The following is an 18,699-nucleotide window of genomic DNA, read 5'->3' as shown; positions in this document are numbered from 1 at the left end:
CCTTGGCTTTTCTTTGTTGGAAGACTCTTTATACTGCTTCAGTCTTATTACGTGTTATATGTCTATTTCATTGGTTTGTATCTTCTTGGTTCTGTTTGGTTAGGCCAACTGCAAAGATGACAAATTTTTTATCTCCAGCTTGACCCCTTTCCATGGCTCCAGTATTGCTAAGCTTGACCCTTCTCCCCCACTTCACCCTAGTGATTGCTAAGCCTCAATGTCCATTAGAATCATTAGGAAGACTTAGAATAATGATCCTTGAAGACACTCCCACCACTGCAGAGATCCTGAATTCACTGAGGATTGGACAGAAATATTTCCATGAAATCTCCAAGGAATTCTAATGTTGTCCATGGTTTTAAGCATACTCTAGAATTTCACTTGGTTTTGTCTATAAGCGTGTCCACTTGGATTAATAGCTAACATATAAAGTGCATAGCAGGAAATGAAACAGCCTTATTGTGCATGGGTTATAATATTTAGCATGATAGGTGGTAATACATAATAGGTAATATATATATATATAATTATTGCAGATGAATTGTACTGCCTGTTACAATATTCAGTTTAGTTTGTGTCAGTGAGATCTTTGAATAGATGTGCATAGCTGCAGAATCAAACTGACCAAGATTCAAGGATTCTGAAATGTAATGAAACTGGACGGCTCAAATAGAGGCCTGTCTCTGTGTTTATGTGGCTGTCTTGATGGAGACCATGAAGGTGGAAGAAGTAAGTAGTTTGAAGACTTTACCACCATTCTCCACCAGCTTACAAATATACAATTATTTATAATAGGAGGTTTTTATGAGACTGAAGTGCTACCTACTGCGCTGAGGTACCTTAGGAGGTTTTAGAAAAGCTATCAAATACATAGAAGCATTTAGGATAGGAAACAGACTGTCCATGAGAACAAATAGAATAAAAATTATAAAGGATTTGAGACAGTCTAATTAGTACTATTAAACACTAAATTTAAGCTTTCTGGCAGTTAAGGAAAAAAAAAGAAACACACTGAGGTACATAGTTCTATATTCTTACTAAAAAAAGCTTTTGTGTTTGCCTGTAGAGAAAAGTATTATTTTTGAGCTAAATTCAACCAATAACTTATTGCATATATCCTTGGGATAACACTGTTGAAAATGTCATCACAGTTTGCAAAAGTCATGGAAAGGCTGTTTAGTTAGTGGTGGTTGAATGAACCAGCTAAAATGTCTTTGGCTAGTAAAGCCATATCTACAGATGGTACTTCATTCCTTCATTTGTTCTTTCAACCATCTATTGCTTTTAATGGTTGCGATGAGGCTGATGTTAAGTTCTATTTCTTTTTCTTTTTTTTTAGCCTTTTAAATGAGTTGGTTTACTTTCAAGATGATACAGAATGCAAGAGTAGAACAAAGAGCAGACTCTGGCAGGAACCCAGGCTGGGTTACTTGAAATTTACAGCTGAGGTAGCAATGGCTCAGCAATGGCTGACAAACTACAGACTGAGCCACTGTAGGATTTTTTTTTTTAAAGGTTGTTCTTAATGTTCAGAGTCCTAGACAAAACTTCATTCTACCTATAGGTGGCAGAAATGTTACGACAGGAAATCCAGATGTTGAATGGGAATGGAATCAAGGGTCACCATCATCTCAGGGACAAGGAACTTTTTGCCAGATTTATTTCCCTGAGGCCTTCGCTTTCAGCTCCTCGAGTTTCTTCTGCTCCTCTTTCTGTTTCTGCTTGAAGGCCTTGTCTTCCTCATCCATCTCCTTGGCCTGCTTCTTGGGCTGCTTCAGGGGCTTCTTCTTGCCACCTTCGCGGCCGGACATGATGCCAACCGCGCCTTCGCCCAGACCCTGACCGGAAACCCCTGATGTTAAGTTCTAAGGATATGGCGATGAGTAACATCACTCTAGTTTTCAGGTGCTCACTGTGGAGCAGGAAGCTTTCCGTAAGACTGATCATTCAGGGTAGAGAGACAGGAGTCTGCACTAAAGCTCTGCGATTATTTGCATGAATTGTCATGGGAATGTAAGAAGGAGCTCAGGGCCTTTGGAGAATCAAGAAGATGAAGTTAGCTTAACCAGAATATGAACAGTGAAAACGCAACACAAGAAGAAGAGTAGCAGGAGAGGAGAAGGCATGGGACTTTTCAAGACAAGTAAACACATTACCCTTAAATTTTCTGCTCACATGGTGATGTGGGATTAGAGATTTCCATGGGAGTCATATTCTAAAGGATGAGGTCAAAGTATTGAGATGTCGTAGAAAATGATGGGTAATCACCTCCGTATTGATAGCAGGGTGTCAGGATATATATATATATATATATATATATATATATATATATATTTTTTTTTTTTTTTTGGGGGGGGTTGGCTTGGTTGTGGGGCTTGAACTCAGGACCTGGAAGCTTTCCCTGAGCTTTTGTGCTCAAGGCTAGCAATCTACTATCTTGAGCCACAGTTCCACTTCCAGATTTTAGGTGGTTAATTGAATTAAAGAGTCTCATGGACTTTTCTGCCTGGGCTGGCTTTGAACTATGCTTTTCAGATCTCAGCCTCCTAAGTAGCTTAGGGTTACAGGCTTGAGCCACTGGCTCCTGGCCGTGATTTGTTTGAAATGACAACTCCAGTAATGTAGGAAAGGAAGACAGGCTGGGAGGTCACTTAAGAAGCTATTGGTATAAACCACTTTTTGAGTGCTGAGGATCTGAAGGAAGGCGATGGTAATGGCAATCAGGAAGCAATTGACATTAATGCAGGATATTGACTTGCATGGCTAGGTTAATGGGAGAGGGAAAGGAAGAGCGAGAATCCAAGTAAAATTTCCTGGCTTAGATAACTGGGCACTTTGTAGCACCATTTATGGAGACTGGGCAAAATTCAGAAGAATCAGGTTTGTGGGTAGGAAGCGAAAAGTACAAGTTGGCACAGATGAGTTCAGTTGATACAGGAGAATTCCCAGTTGAGATCTGAGCAAAGTAGATTTGGAATTTGCCTGCCTTATGGATGGCAGTTTAAGCAGTTATGTTAAGGAGACATCTAGGCATGTAACAACTGAAGAGAGACCAGTTTGGGACTCTGAGAAACATTTACACTTAGAAGGCATGTAGAGATCACAGAGAGACAAGAGGCATGTGACCATAAACTGGAAAAACAGAGTGTCACAGACCAGATAATAGATATGCACAACCACCTAACGAGGTAATTTGGAAGAGACACAGAAACCAAGTGTATGTTAAACTGTCTCTGTGAAATAGCATTTGTGTCAGCTGGATTTTAGTAGGTGTTGGCTGTTGGCTCCTGGGCTGAATTTTCTTTTCATTTTTTTTCTGTTTTAAAATGCAATTAAATTTATTTGATTTATTTATATTGTCATTAAGTAGTTGTACAAAGGGATTTTTAACTGAACGTGTCAGTTTGTGAGGATGATATCTCATGACCCAGTCACCCAGTTTTGTATGTCAGATCTCAGGTGTAGTACCACTGCGTCAGAAAAGCCTCTCCTGTCTAATCTGAAGTCCAGCTCTCCCAGGACTGTCTATTTGAATCCCTGAGTTTGTCCTTTATAAATTGGGTAAATTGATATTTATTGCCTGCCCTCAGACTCTGCAGACCCAAATAAAAGTGCGCTTTGAGTGCGTGGCCAAAAAAAAACCCCAAACCAGACAAACAGGCATCATTACATATTTGTTGAACAGGCCGAATGATCTTAAAACAAATACAGTTACCCATGTTTAATTTTTATTACTTCTTTGATCTTCTGTTGTTTCCCATTTATTATGCCAAGTGATTAATTTTAAATAAATCCTTTCAAGTTCATTATGTGGAAAAATTCCAAAGATGACATTTTACTCCTTCAAAGGAGGCTCAGCCCTGGAAACAAAATGAACACACCAAGAGGCTATTTTAGAGGAACACTTTGTTTCAATTCATGTCAAGGGAACCAGCTGAAGCCGCAAAGCTATGTATCTCAGTCTTTGTGTAACCTTGTGGTTGACTTTTAAGAAGTGAACTGTGTGAGTAATTTTGCCCCTGTACTTTGTAATATGGCATATCATAGAATTCCAGGGTAACAAATGCTTTAGAGCGAGAAGGCCAAACTGTCTTTGACTCAAGAGCCTTAAGAAGTTATAATGCTGGGCACCATAGTGCACACCAGTGGTCCCAGCAACTTGGGAGGAGGAGGTATAAAGATTGTGGTCCAAGGCTAGCCCAGGCAAAAGTTAGTGAGACCTCTCAAAAGCAACCTAAAAGCTAAAGGATTGAAAGTGTGTTCATGATAGAATAGTAGGCATATAAATAAGGTGCTTCCAGCACCAAAAAAGGAAAAAAGAAAAGGCAAAGAAAGCATGAGCCTAGCTATGACTTTTAGAGACTGTACTCTGATACATTTTAGGTGACTTTCCATTGGAGTCTAGTCTTTGAAGGCCCTGTGGAGGAGCTCAACACTGTACTGCATGGATCAAAACGAGTTACTTCAGAACTGAGGTGTTGCCAGAAAGCTGAAGGGAAGGGTTTAGCCAGGATGTGGTGGTGTTCACTGCCACGTGGAAGGAGTTCAGGGGAGAGGATGCAGGATGATGGAGCGGGGTGGTGGGTGTGTACTGTGTCCCAGGGAGTCATTTGAGTGCTATACACAAACAGTAGGAGTGTTTGTCACAATCACGCTGACTAGTGAAAAATGCCTGTGAAAATACACCTGTAGCTCGATATACGAAGAAGAATCTGGATGATGGGATGGATGATATATTTTAAACCAGAAGGTTCAGGCATTTGTTAGTCTACTATGGCTGCTGTAACAAAGGCCCGTCATATAAGTGGTCTCATGAGAGAGATGTGCGGCTTTACATTTCTGTGTGTCTAAAAGTTCTCATAATGGGGCAGGGGGCAAGAGAAAGATCTGTTGCAGGCCGCCTCCTTGGCCGGTTTGCAGCAGTGACCATGTTCTTTCTGTGTCTTTACATCGCCTTCCCTCGGTGTCTATTTCCAGCTGTTGCCTTGCAAGAACATCGTCTGCATTGAGTTGGATGGAGGATCTCAGATTAACTTAGTTACTAATACAGAGACCCTGCCTCCACACAAGGTCACTCTCCGAGAAGACGGTGTAAAGACTTCATCATATAAACTTTGGGGGACATCATCTCATTATATTTTTGTGATTGATTTAATCATATGGAATATAATAAGATAGAAAATAAAAAGGACATTAGATCAAAATTGTTTGCTTCATCTGGCTATCGGCTATGTAACATAGTGAAAAAAAACCCTAGTATTGTCATTTAACGCAATCTCCATGCACTCTATGTATGCTATATTGTGTGATCCATGTGAAATGCTAATAAAATGATGTTTTAAAAAGGAGCTAATTAGTATGACTTTCTAAACTGGAATTTGTCTTGGAGCAGTTATTCAGCCTGAACTAGCTTCCCCTGTTATAAGCGCCCTTTTGGAGTAGACATTTGTCATTAATAATTTAATACTGAATACTAGAGGACAAACTTTGAGCAGAAGGGGCTGTATGCGCTCATGAAAGTTAGAGCTTATGATATGTTGATTTTTTTTTATGTTTCTCTTGCTTTGTCACTAATGAGGTCCAAAGTACAGGACTGATAGACTTTTTATTTTACTTATTATTTAGTAGCCAGGCCACATTTTAATTTCACATTGAATTGCCCCCAAAATAATAATTTTTTTTTTGGTCCGGTCGTGGGGCTTGAACTCTGGACCTGGGCACTGTCCCTCAGCTCTTCAGCTCAAGGCTAGCACTCTACCACTTGAGCCACAGTCAAAATAGTAAATAATTTAAATGTAGCACTGTTATCTAACTGACAAAATACCACATTGTGTTTTCCCCTTAAGTTCTTAGCTGGGTTTTGAAAGAGCCTCATGTTTGTTTTTGTTGTTGTTTGTTGCTTTTAGAATGGTGTAGGGCTGGTTTGCCAGGGAGGAGGGCACTGCATAAATAAAAGCCAATGTGCATACATCTGTGCCACCATTATCTGGGGTTTCTCGCTACTCTTTTTATATCTCCTGTGGACGTAATAATTCTTACCTTTAGGTAAAGGTTATTCTGCAGTTTCTCATGGCCATTAGTGATGGGCTCTCTGCTGTTGAGCCCACGGAGTGGATATGCCTCCTGGTGTCTCTTGTCTCTTCTGTGCCAGTTCTTCCCATCAGTCCCCTGTGGTGATTTTTTCCAGCACGTGGGTTCTCACTCTACCTGGTGTCCTCATTATTGCCAGGGAGGCCTCCTCTGCCTGACCGCTGATGTGAGCCAGTGGCTCATGCCTTTCACTTCAGTAGCTGCTGTAGGACAGGCTCCCAGTCCCCAAGGTTAAACAAATGGCGTGACTCCCTGTGCAGGCCCACACTCCCTCAAATGGATTACATGGATTTTGAGATGTAGTCTGAGAAGGCAGACTCCAAATTGGCAGCCATTCATTTCTTTCCCCTGGTGTTCAGTTAACTTGTAACATGACTAGGATGGATTTTATTTAAATGTAGTTTGGTTAAATCTCAGCAGAAATAGTTAAAAAATTCAAGCGTACAATTTTTTCCTACAAATTATTCTTTTTTTTGCGTATAACCACAATAAATACTTGTCATGACTCGAGTATGTTTAGGTGTTTCTTTTTTAATGTTTAGATTTTGTTTTTGTTTTGCCAGTCCTGCGGTTTGAACTCAGGGCCTGAACTCTGTCCCTGAGCTTCTTTTGCTCAAGGCTAGTGCTCTACCACTTGAGCCACAGCACCACTTCCAGCTTTTTCTAGTAGAGCTTATTGGAGATAAGAGTCTCACAGACTTTCCTGCCCATCCTGGCTTCAAACTGTGATCCTCAGATCTCAGCCTCCTGAGTAGCTGGCATTACAGGTGTGAGCCACTGGTGCCTGACCCTGTGCATTAAACACATGGACAGACAGTCTCTCAAAACTCTGTCATATTTCTTACTTTCTGTCTAGGAGTCATTTACAGTCTTGAAATTATTTGTGGAGAAAGATGAGACTTCAATTTATGTGTACATGTGGTGTCACTGAGAAATTCCATGTTCTCTTCTTTCCAAACAGACTGCTTTTGAAAGGTATCAGGATCTATTTATGAAGATTTTCTTGCATGCTTAAAGAGACTACCAAGCTGTGAGTCTGAAATATGACTGAATAAATAATCTGGCAAATTTCTTAGAGAAACAAGAAAGACCAATGATCCATGAAATCACAGTCCTTATTTAAGACCCATGTTAGGAATATGTCTCAGAAAGATTCTGGTAATAGCTGTTTTTATAATGTACCTCATGTGACATGAATGCAAAGCTAGAAAGGGTGGGCAAATGTCATACTATTAGTTGTGTATATATGCAAATTAAGCTAGATAAATTGAGGGGTGGATAGGGTTGGCAGGGACTGGGAAGAATCACGAAAGGGGTGACATTAATCCATAGCCATTGCACTCAGAGACTGACGTATGGAATTGCAAATCCTTTGTAGAACTACTTAGGGATAATTAAAATATATTTTTAAGCCCTGCTTTTAATCCTTCTCTGGGTAGATTGTCACTGTCCATTTGGTAGTGACTTCTCTGACCTTTCTAAATGATCTCTACTAGAGAAACCAGACATCCTCCATGTCAATCATAATCTGTGGTAAATTATTCACAAAATGGTTCTCTGGTGAGTTATAATGTCTTTTACAATTCAATTGCAAGATCGCCATAACATTTATTCTTTTCTTATGTCTTTGTGTTTTGGTATGTCTTACATAAAAGGTACCTAAATAGAATTTTTATTCTCTAAACAGCCTACTTAAACAAGCTTTTTTTCCTACCTTAAAAATTCTGATACTAAAAATTGCTTAAACTGTCACTCACATTAAAGGATGATTAGAGGTAAGATAAAATGAACAAAAAGGCACTTTTAAAGGTGTCAGATTATTCTCTTTGGAACAAATTTGTACAAGTTTACGTACTGTTGAGAAGTGACATCAGACATCTTGCTCCCTGCAGCATACCGGGTGGAGGGTGGCCTGAGATTGGAGGGGCAAAGGGCACTGGTGCCGTCTGATGAGGTTTGCTGGTACCCATGTCCGACATCCTAGCTAAGTGAATTCTTTGTTTTCCTCAAAACAGCAGCATCCACATGCCTTTTCTTTCAATAAGAATAGCACTGTCCTTCACAGCCCTATAAAATGCAAGTTTCTCTCTGCCAGACCGAAAGGCAAATTATATTTTAATACTTCTTGGCCATCATGTTAGAGCCACAATGCTAATAGTTGGCCCATGTATTCTTGTTAGAATTGTGCCAAATATCTGGCTGGGAAGCTGTCCTCGCCAAGTGGAGCATGTTACCGTCAAGCTGAAGCATGAACTGGGGATTACAGCTGTCATGAATTTCCAGACGGAATGGGATATCGTGCAGAACTCCTCCGGCTGTAACCGCTACCCAGAACCCATGAGTCCAGACACTATGATGAAGCTGTATAAGGAGGAAGGCTTGGCCTATGTCTGGATGCCCACAGCAGACATGAGCACTGAAGGTAAAGATCAGAGGAAGACTCTGACCGCATTCTAGGAAACGGTTATTCTTTGTCTATGTCTGTCTGTCTGTCTGTCTCTGTCTAAACATCGATCTATCCATCTATGTAATCTATATCCCTACTTAGCTATAATTCAGTGTCTTAAATGTGAAAGGTTGAAATGGAGCAAATGTAAAGTATTAGAATGAATACATTGAATACATATCTCTTAACATCTTGACTCAGATTCTGTTTATTCTGGCTTCCTTAGTTTATTCTGGCTTCATCAAATAGTTCATTGTGTAACTTCATGTATGTGTGGCAGTACCCCGGTGTCCGGGAACAGGATGGTAAAGAAAGGCAGGCACCATGGCCGTCGTAAAGCCTTGTAGTCTTGTAGGGACGGCCAGTATTAAACGCACAAGTAAAAATGGAAATGGAAAGGTATGGTACATGCTGGTGTTAGAATGATACAAAGATGTTGCTTTGAGAAAACCCAGATCATCTAGGAAGCTTTCCTCAGGAAGTGAGGCTTGAGTAGGAGCCCAGGTGACTGCAGGGGTTGGGGCTGATGAATCATCCATCACTGACTCTGCAAGTACTGGACAGGAGGCCTTTGAACAGGGAATTAGTGTGTGGTCATTCCTGTGCTGCTGGGGAGGCAGAGTTCTGATCTAAAGGCAGAGATGAGTTCACAACGTACTACCACAAAGAGAAGAATAGACGTGATAGAATGAGCAATGTGCTCTGGGAGGGTTAGAGTTTTGGAGGAGCACAGTGAGGCCAGGCAAATGCCTTGTATTTCAGATGGGCCTGGCTTGGGTAGGGGGAGGTGAGGGGAGAAAGGATATGTTTAGTAGATTAGTGACCCAGAAAGCATGGGATTTTAGAGGGACAATATGTATGTCAGCTTGGTTATAGATTAGGGTATATTATTCAATGTTGAGTGGGTAGTGGTAACTGTAGCTGACAGTTACGCTGATAGTGTCAATGGTATGTCAGCAGGGGGCAGCAGAGAGCTGTGGAAATTTCATAGGCAGAGGTAGTTTGGTAACCTGTTTCTGAAAAGGCAACAGGCTTCAAAGTGAAGCCCAGACAGGGAATCAGGAAACATTGTACCATCAGCCCTTCCTACCCAGCAAATGCTTTCCTAGGCAGCTTACATGCATGCATGTAACTAATTCTCCTAAGGTGGCTCTGGACAGACCTTATAGTTAATTCCATTTTCACAGAGGAAGAGAGTAAGGGGCAAAAAGTTAAGTAAGCTTGACCAGGTAATAGAACTAAAAAGACACGCAGCCTGGATTTCAAGGCCTGCAGTCTTGAGCCAGAGAATTGCCCCAGATACAACACTATGAAATGTCTCCCTACATTCCCAAACATACTCTTCAGGCGCATTCCATAGATGGACATAGTTTCAGTCCATAACACCCATGATAAACTAGAGTTTTATGCAAGGGTTCAAGCTGCAGGGGAGGTTGCTTATTTCTGGAAGAGTCTGTGGTCGGCAAGACGTTGCACCTCGAGGACCACAGGGAAGCTCCTCCTTGGCCTCTTTTGGGCCTCAAGTGGTCCCATTGGCCAGACTGGACCCATTACCACTGAAGATGGGGGTCTAATTGTTATTCTCAGAGATGGGGAGCTTTATGGATAGCTTGGTTATTTCTTTTTGGTAAGCTGATACAAAGAAGCTGGATTTAGTCTTAAGAGCTCTGTCCTTTCTCAAGGAACCAAAAAAACGTAGGTTGCATTTGCCTTGGCCATCATGTTTTGCTGCCTCAAGATAGATAAACTTGTTGGGATAGAAGGACCAGAGCGTCTGGATGGTAGCTGCTTCGATTCCATTGCCTGGCTACTATAGGAGACAGGCTAAGAGAAGCTGAGCTCTCTGTCTGCCACGCTATCCAGGCATGGTGGTTTTGCTGGCAGTAGGTCATTTGCTCAATGTCTTTGGGTTCTGTAGATGCCTGATGGAGATCTGTCCCCAAGGAACCCTTGTAGTTGTCTTCAATCCATTGGTGGGGTCAGGAGGTCACCAGGTCCCAGACAGCAATAGCAGTTAGTGCTGCAGGGGCCACCTTCAGTGCAGAGGCAGTGTGGCAGCACAGGTGACAGTGACACGAAAGCTTCCGTTCAGCTTAACCCCAAGGAGTTATCAAAGCATTACCGCCCACTCCCCACTCCTGCCTGACCGAGGAACATTTTACAATAGATAATCCATGCTGCTTGTAACAATAGCACTATGCACACAGAGATGAAACCTGCAGAATATTTTTAGAACTCTAGAGGAAAAAAATAAACCCACATCCCTTTGGAAGCATTTTGAGCAGCGGCATAATGCTGTCAGATGAACTCTGGGAAGGAGACTGTCTGTGAGGCTGGACTGTTCCCACTGCTTGTCACCGACTGGTTACAACTGGTTGTGTTATTGATCCTTCTAGTGCACCTTGTCATCTGCCCATGGGCGTGGCTTAGCTTCATTTCTTCTTCTTCTTTTTTCTTTCTTGTTAAAGTTTAGTCTCTCTCCTGAAAAGTGAATGTCTCCCAAATTCAGGATTCATCTGAACAGAACAAAGTTGCTCATGGAAACATCCACCCCATGGAGAGAATTCAGATTGAATTCTGACCTGGGTTCATGCAGAGCTGTGTATGATGTGTGGCCTGCCCTGGCCTCCTGAATGAGTTAGTGTGACGCTCAGTGTCCTCAGCCACCCTCTGTAGTTGGGATCACATTGGCTTTCATTCATTCAACAGACTGAGCTCAGCACTGCCACTGTGCGGGCACTGACCTTGGACGTAGGACACCTGGGCACCAGCAATGTAGTCACTGAGCAACTGTGCGACACTTACCCTGTAGCTCCTGCATTGGAAAATAGACCCAGCAATTTCTACCTCACTGGATTATAGCAATAGGGGCAGGTAACGAAAAGGCCGTGAAAGTCCTGAAGCTAGGACTATAGGATCAGTCCTCAGATTCTAAGTCTCTTCCAAAAGTTGTTACAGATTGAATGGACCTTATCCACATTAAGCTCAAAAAAAGATAGGCTCAAATGAAATAATAATATTCTCAGCCATATGTCTGCTTCTGTAGTAAGGAAAGTGTGTATGTGTGTATGTGTGTATGTGTGTGTATATGTGTGTATGTGTATGTGCGTATGTGTGTATGTATGTGTGTGTGTGTATGTGTATGTGTGTGTATGTGTGTGTGTGTTTGTGTGTATGTGTGTGTGTTTTAGAAAGGCTGAAAATCGAGCTATGAAAGATTGCACACAAAGTCAGCTGCAGGTAAAGCATTCCTGTAGGGATCATTGGCCTCCCTGTCTGAGACTCTGATGCTTTAGGAGGCTCCACATAATGTGCCCAAGTGAACTATCCTGTCTTACAACCTTGAGTTACTCAATAGGTGGATCACCTTCAGGATGCTTTCATCAGTCCAGAATTGGACCAGCCTGGACTAAGTGTGAACCAAAAATTGTGTAGAGAGGATCTGAGCAGTGACTCGCCCTTTCAGGATTGTTTGAATGTTTTTATTATTTTTCTTTTTATCTGTGCACTTAAAGAATGTTTACTGAACGTCTATTGAGCCCCAAAGCCTGTTCTAAATTCCAAAGTGAGAAACACAGATGGTAGAGTATTTTGTTTGACCTACATAAGGTTTATACAATTTCAACTCAGTTGCCAGCATTTAAAATCTGGAATCTTTTACATAAAAAGATCTGAATTTTTGCCTTATCTTGAGATATATTACTTTTTTTTTCACAAATGGAAACTTTTCTTCTCAAATTAAGTTCTCTATGGAGCTATTGTATAGGAAATCTAAACATTAGTTGCTCTGGTGGACACTGACCCTGTGATGCAGGTGTTTTATGGTGAACCTTGACCCTGAGGATCTTCTTTTTTAAAATTTACTTTATTATTAATTTTTATGCAAATCAGAACAATACCAAGATTCTATCTCACCCAAGTTAGAATGGCCATTATCAAGGAAAATTAATAACAGATACTGGTGGGGATGTGGCCAAAAGGGAACACTACTACACTGTTGGTGGGAATGTAAGCTGATTCAGCCACTCTGGAAAGCAGTATGGAGGATCCTCAAAAAACTAAACATGGACCCAGCAATTCTGCTCCTGGGCATTTGCCCAAATGACCACAAACAAAGCCATATTAAATCTACCACCACAACCACGTCACTGCAGCATTGTTTACCATAGCTAAGATACAGAATCAATCCAGATGCCCTCAGTAGATGAATGGATCAATATATACAGTGGAATTCTATGCTTTCATCATAAAGAATAATACTGGCCCATTCGTAAGGAAATGGTAAGACTTGGAAAAAATTTTATTAAGTGAAGCAAGCCAGATCAAAAGAAACATAGACTGCATTTTTTCCCTCATTTGTAATAACTAGAATTTGTCTAGGATATTCTTAGCATAGAATCACAATAGTTCAATAGCTATGCATATGACCATATAAAATGATGCTTATTGAAATGAACTCCAAGAAATGGAAACAAGAGGTTTTATTCTAGTGTACTGTTCGTGATCAGTTCTTTTTTCTTTCTGTTTTTTCCCTTTAGTTTATTCCTGCTGTCACTGTTTTTGATTTTGTATCCTTTGTCTTGTATATGTTTATCTGATTTGGGAAAGGGAAGGGGAATCACAGAAACAGTAGGACAAAGGATAAACCGATCCACCAGCGATACTCACAAGACACTCTATTGGAACTTTATAACTTGGTGAGGGAGGAAAGTGGGAGGGGTGGGAAAACAGGAGAAAATGAGGAAAGGGACAACATTGTTCAAAAAAAATGTACTCATTACCTCATGTAACTTTGAACCCTCTGTAAATCACCTTTCCAATAAAAAATTTTAAATTACATTATTGTTATTATAGAGGTGATGTCTAGCGGTGTTACATTTACATGAGTCAAGTAATAAGTACATTTCCTTTCAGTCAAGTAATAAGTACATTTCCTTGCATACAGTGTCAGCCATTCCCTCATTCTCTCCTACTCCTTCCCTCCCGTCTCTTCACAAGTTGTATACTTTATTTTTACCAATATCCAGTGTGCTCCACTATTGTACTTTTTTACCCTTTTCCCCTAGAGTTCTGTGCCCTGTGCAAAAATGCACATGTGAATACACCATTTATAAGGTATAGAAGATAGACTGAAAACTGAAAAAAGAAAAATAAGTCTTTTGTTCCCCTATCTTGGAGTTCATTTCGGTATATATTTTATAAAAATATGAAGAGGCGCTTAGGCATTGCACATTTGTGATTCTCTCCTAACAACACCCTCTTTTGATCTTACTGTATGCAAATATCTAGAATCCTATATAATTTGTCATCTCCCAATGTGTTTTAGATCTAACTTTTGCATATCAGAGAGAACATGTGCTGTTTGTCTCTCTGATCTTGGCTTACCTCACTTAACATGATTTATTCTAGTTCTATTCATTTCTCTGCAACTGACATACAGCCCAGATGCCCCACAAAAGATGAGTGGATCCAAAAAATATGGTACCTGTATACAATAGCATTTTGCCCAGGACCTTCTTTTTGATCCTTACTGGTCTGGGCTTCCTAGGAAGCAGAGAGATGGGCCCCTTGGGGTGCAGAGAGCTTCTGTAGGAGAAGTGCTGCTATGTATGGGGCATACCTCTCCCATTCAGCACAAGACTAGCACAGTAGGGCACAGAAGGACTAAGGGAGAATTCAGACTGTCAAGCTGGGGAGATGGTATCAGTAACCATGTAAGTTAGAGAAGGACCACAGTGGAGATGTTAAAGTCAGAAGCTTTGGAGTCAGTCTGGTGGGACTGAGTTGAGTGATCACAGGGTGAGTTAACTTTGGGTAAACCTCCAGGCCTCAATTCCTTTATCTAAAAACAGAGGACAACATATCACCAGCCTCACAGATGTGGAAGGGTGATTATCAAGGATCTCTTCGATGTGGAGAACTTAGAACAGCCGTTGGTGGGCAGCAAGGCCTCAGCATGTTGTCTCTCAGTCATCAAAGCAGAGTGAAGTCACTGCAGTTGTGTTCAGATACACCAGGGCTCCAGTGGGCCCAGCCTAAGATGATGGACACACTGCCCTGGCCACTTCATGGGTGCCCTTCCTAAAAATCGACCTGTCCTCTTCAGCACTGCTCCTCCATGGTCAGGCTGTGTGAGGAGGCCACGGGTGGGTGTGTCCCTGTGTGTGAAATCTATGTGAAGCTGCGAGCCTTTGGCTCATTGATGGGGTAGCTGCCATGGTTCTTTCAGAAGGATGAACCTGAGATAGGAGAACCTCAAGCCAGCATGCGTCCCTCTAACTAGTAAACTGTGTGTCAGCCTCTTGAATAATCTTTCAGAGATTAAGAAGAAAGGAAGGTATTTATACCATGAGTGTCATGGGAGAAGACTCTTCCTTGAAGCAGCTCTAGCCGGAGGGCAGGCCGAGGCCTAGGGGAGAGACCGTGACTCGTGGCAGAGCCACCTCACTGATGCAGTGTAAGCTGAGCATCAGCAGCGGAAACTCCCAGACCAGAAGCTCCTGCTGCAAATGTGACTGTGGCCTATGCATAGAACGGGCGTTTGACAAGAACCTGCCTCAACACTGTTGCTTATGTTTCCTGCCAAGGCATGGTATCCAGGGAGGGGCGAAGGGGAGGTGGAGGGAAACGCCGCTCTGGATGAGAACTTTTCAAGTGGTGTCAATGGGGGAGAAGCGGGAGGCACCTGTGCATCCCAGAGTTGCCAGTTGATTCTCTTACCACCAGAAATGTGGCAGCAGGTGTCGCACTTCCTCTCAGTAGGACTAGAATCCATGCAGAGAGCAGTAACACCCATCAAGCACATCTTAAGAGAGTTGACCTCCATTGAGCTCTACTCAGATGGTGGATCTACCACACAGTGCTATGGCTGAGACCACAGGGAGGCAATTTGCTGGCACTTCCGATCCTTTCTCCACTTTGCTGTCTCTCTCCAGGATACTTAGTGCCTCTAAGAGAGTTCAAGGAGGACGTCTGGCCAGGTCTGCTCTGCTCAGAGCATCCTGAGACTAGGCCTATGGATTTCAATGAATTAAAATTCCTAGGTTGCACATGGACCCAGACTCTCATGGAGCCAGTGTGTCTCTAATCGAGATGTGTTCAGAAACCAGGCGGAGATCACACGTTGCTAGCACTGGGCAGTAGAGGGGCATCAGTTGAGCCCCTGGGGACCACCAACTGGGCGCACCTAATCATTCCCTTGCGAACACCTCTGAACTGCTGGGTAGGGCATGCAGCTCTAGATGGTTTTGTTCGAGGGGCTGAAGAGCAGGTAGAAGGATCAGAATACTATCTTAGCTTCTCTACAGACCCCCACTCCTTCTCAGAGCATGACAAGCCTGAAGTGAGATAGAACGGTGACTGAGAAAGGGCCTTCCAGCCATGAGGGGCTCTTTTGCAAAATTACTGTTCCTCCAAGGTACTGGTACCTGACTGCAGTGTGTTGTGGCATTTCAAAAGAAGACCTAAAGAAGACGGGCTAAACTGACCAGAGTGGCTCTTCTAGGAGAAATCTGTGGTTAGGGAAGATCTGCAGGTTAGAGAGTGTGTGTGTGTGTGTGTGTGTGTGTTCTGGTCTTAGGGCTTCAACTCAGGGCCTGGGCTCTGTCCCTGAGCTTCTTTTGCTCATAGCTGACATTCTTTCACTTGAGTCACAGCTTCACTTCCAGCTTTTTTTTGGGGGTGGGTGGGTAATATATTGGAGATAAGACTCTTACAGACTTTCCTGCCTGGGCTGGATTTGAACCATGATCCCCAGATGTCAGCCTCTTGAGCAGTTAGGATTACAGGCGTGAGCCCTGGGCACCTGGCTGCAGATCAGACATTTTGGGGAAGTGGCTTTTCCCGTTTCCTCAGTCTTTGAGTGGCAATGGCAGCATGAAGCCTGCACAGGTCTCTCCTGTGTAGTCCTAGGAATAGTCTTCTGGGGCATTGTGTTCCTCCATGGAAGGCAGAGAAGGCCAAGGTATAAGAAAGTGCAGAACTATAACCCATGATTCTGTATAGGTAGTCATTTACAATGACCCTCCACCCGCGAGAAAACCAACCAACCAACCAACCAACCAAAAACCTTAACCCATGAAGTATTTCTGTAGTGAGTACGTGTGAGCAGGAATGTCCTCCTGTGTGCAAGAGTGCAAAGGATGGTTGTGAAGTGTTCCTCTGCTCTGCAGGGTTACAGGAGGAGCAGAATTAGTCAGGGCTCAGCAGGACACGGCACACCCTCGCCCAGTATAAGGTATTTGGATAGTGTAATAATTAAAATAGCAGTCCTAAAATGGTCATAACTATAGCCATAATTGTCCCATAACACAGAAATTCAATCAGGTGTAGTGCTCACAGGGTCATGAAGGAAGAAATGAAGGATTATATTATCCCACATGTACCAGCATTCCATTGCACAAAGGAAAATGAGCCTTATCTAATTGTTTCTAATTTCATTTGTCTAATCAATGAATGAGCTCAGGTCTTTAACTGATAAGGGTGAATTCTACTCAGCTGTTCTTGAGCTAGTAGGACATTTTGGAAAAGTGAAACTCAATTCCAAACCCTTCTGGAAGATGTGCAAATCCATCCTTTTGAACCACAGGCAATAATTCTCCTTACAAGGGAAATCTGCATTGATGTGACAGTCACTGAGCGGAGCAGCAGTGTCCAGAGGTTCTGAGCAGGTGTTAAACGTATCTCATCTTTTCTTGAAAACAGAGGAATGAGGCCAAGTCTCCCCTCCTGGCCTTCCCCACAGAGGGCTGGGCCTACCCCAAGCCCTGGGGGGCTCAGTTGTGGGTGCTGATGTGGAGGTTTCATCTTTCACGTGCCTGCTGTGCTTTCTCAATCCTAGGCCGAGTGCAGATGCTACCCCAGGCCGTGTGTCTCCTGCATGCTCTCCTGGAGAATGGACACAACGTGTACGTCCACTGCAACGCCGGGGTGGGGCGCTCCACTGCGGCCGTCTGCGGCTGGCTCCACTATGTGCTGGGCTGGAAGCTCAGGAAGATACAATACTTCCTCATGGCCAAGAGGCCCGCCGTGTTCATCGACGAAGATGCCTTGTCCAGGGCTCAAGAAGATTTCTTCCAGAAATTCGGGAAGATTTGTTCTCTCGGATGCACTCGGTAGCTGGCCAACCTGCTTCTCGTTCCTCTCAGTTTGTTTGCTTGTTTTTAGAGAAGTGTGAGATGATATTAATTAAGTGATCTAGCGACTGAGACCCCACCTGAAGTGTGAAGATTGGTGTGCTCTCCTCCTCCATGCCTCTTTCCTTCCTGTGAGGATGACTTTCTGTGACGTGTTTAGTGGACTATGTCTTTGAGATACTGTGCAAAGGATGCTGGGATGGCCACAGGAGAGAAAGCCAGAGGCAGTTGGCCATGCAGTGTTCTAGCACCAGATAACCAAAGCATGCACTCAGTTCCGCTGCAGAAGAGACGTTTGCCCTGCTGCTACTATGTGTGAGGGATTCAAAACAGCACTTTCTTGTGGTTTTGGCATGTTGACCTGGTTGACTGGTGGAGTTCATTACTGTAGTCTATGAGTACATGTATACACACACACAGAGCATTTTTTATTAACTAAAATGATGATCATTTGCCAAAGGGAGAAATAAAAGTAGAAGCCTGAATTATGACAAAGGAAGAGATCAATGGGGTCAAAAGTAATGGCTTCCCATTCATTATATTTTCTACATACTGCTTTCTGATGGTTAAAATGTACTTTAAGACATTGTCTTCATTATCTACCCAGCCTCCCCGTGGAACAGCAGATTTAGAGTTAGCTCAGTGTTTGCTTTAATTGAGGTCTAATGAGCATAGAGCACTTGCCCAGGGTCTGGTGGTTAGACAGGACTGAGCTGGTGTTTGTTACCCTTGTTTATCTGACATAGCGCTGTTTTCAATACAGTTTGTTCTTTCTAGCATAGTGCAGTCAATTCACTTTAATCCGTATCCAGGATAAGGTCGATACCCCTGTAGCAGTTTCTACAGTGAGAAATGAAGAGTATCCTGATCAGTTGCCAAAGAATTTAGATGAGAAGTTCTATTTGTGCAACCTAAAAACACAGTAGATGACCTACAGGCCACTGGGGCCTGAGTGGCCATAGTTCCCGAGAAGAACTGTATTATCCAAACAACCCCAAGAGCCAAAGCCACAGATTTGACTCAGCAGCT

The 18,699-nt window shown here is 42.7% G+C and overlaps 2 protein-coding genes across 2 annotated transcripts in view; one reads left to right on the top strand and one right to left on the bottom strand.

Moving 5' to 3' along the window:
- Positions 1 to 17,731, top strand: part of Epm2a (EPM2A glucan phosphatase, laforin) — a 48,342-nt gene extending 30,611 nt beyond the window's left edge. The window contains exons 3-4 of the mRNA XM_042684821.1: positions 8,271 to 8,512; positions 17,376 to 17,731. Of these exons, the coding sequence (XP_042540755.1) occupies positions 8,271 to 8,512; positions 17,376 to 17,653 (520 nt within the window). The 3' untranslated portion in view covers positions 17,654 to 17,731. The remainder of the gene's footprint in view (positions 1 to 8,270; positions 8,513 to 17,375) is intronic.
- Positions 1,659 to 1,850, bottom strand: LOC122112053 (translation machinery-associated protein 7). The gene has a single exon (XM_042684908.1). It carries the CDS (start codon positions 1,809 to 1,811, stop codon positions 1,659 to 1,661), a length of 153 nt encoding a protein of 50 aa, XP_042540842.1. The 5' UTR covers positions 1,812 to 1,850.
- Positions 17,732 to 18,699: the final 968 nt, after the last annotated feature.

The sequence above is a fragment of the Dipodomys spectabilis genome, unplaced genomic scaffold (genome assembly GCF_019054845.1).
Source record: "Dipodomys spectabilis isolate Male_0828 unplaced genomic scaffold, ASM1905484v1 ptg000001l, whole genome shotgun sequence".
Classification (NCBI taxonomy): domain Eukaryota; kingdom Metazoa; phylum Chordata; class Mammalia; order Rodentia; family Heteromyidae; genus Dipodomys; species Dipodomys spectabilis.
The sequence above is the reverse complement of the archived record's forward strand: the minus strand, read 5'-3'. Positions and strand labels throughout refer to the sequence as shown.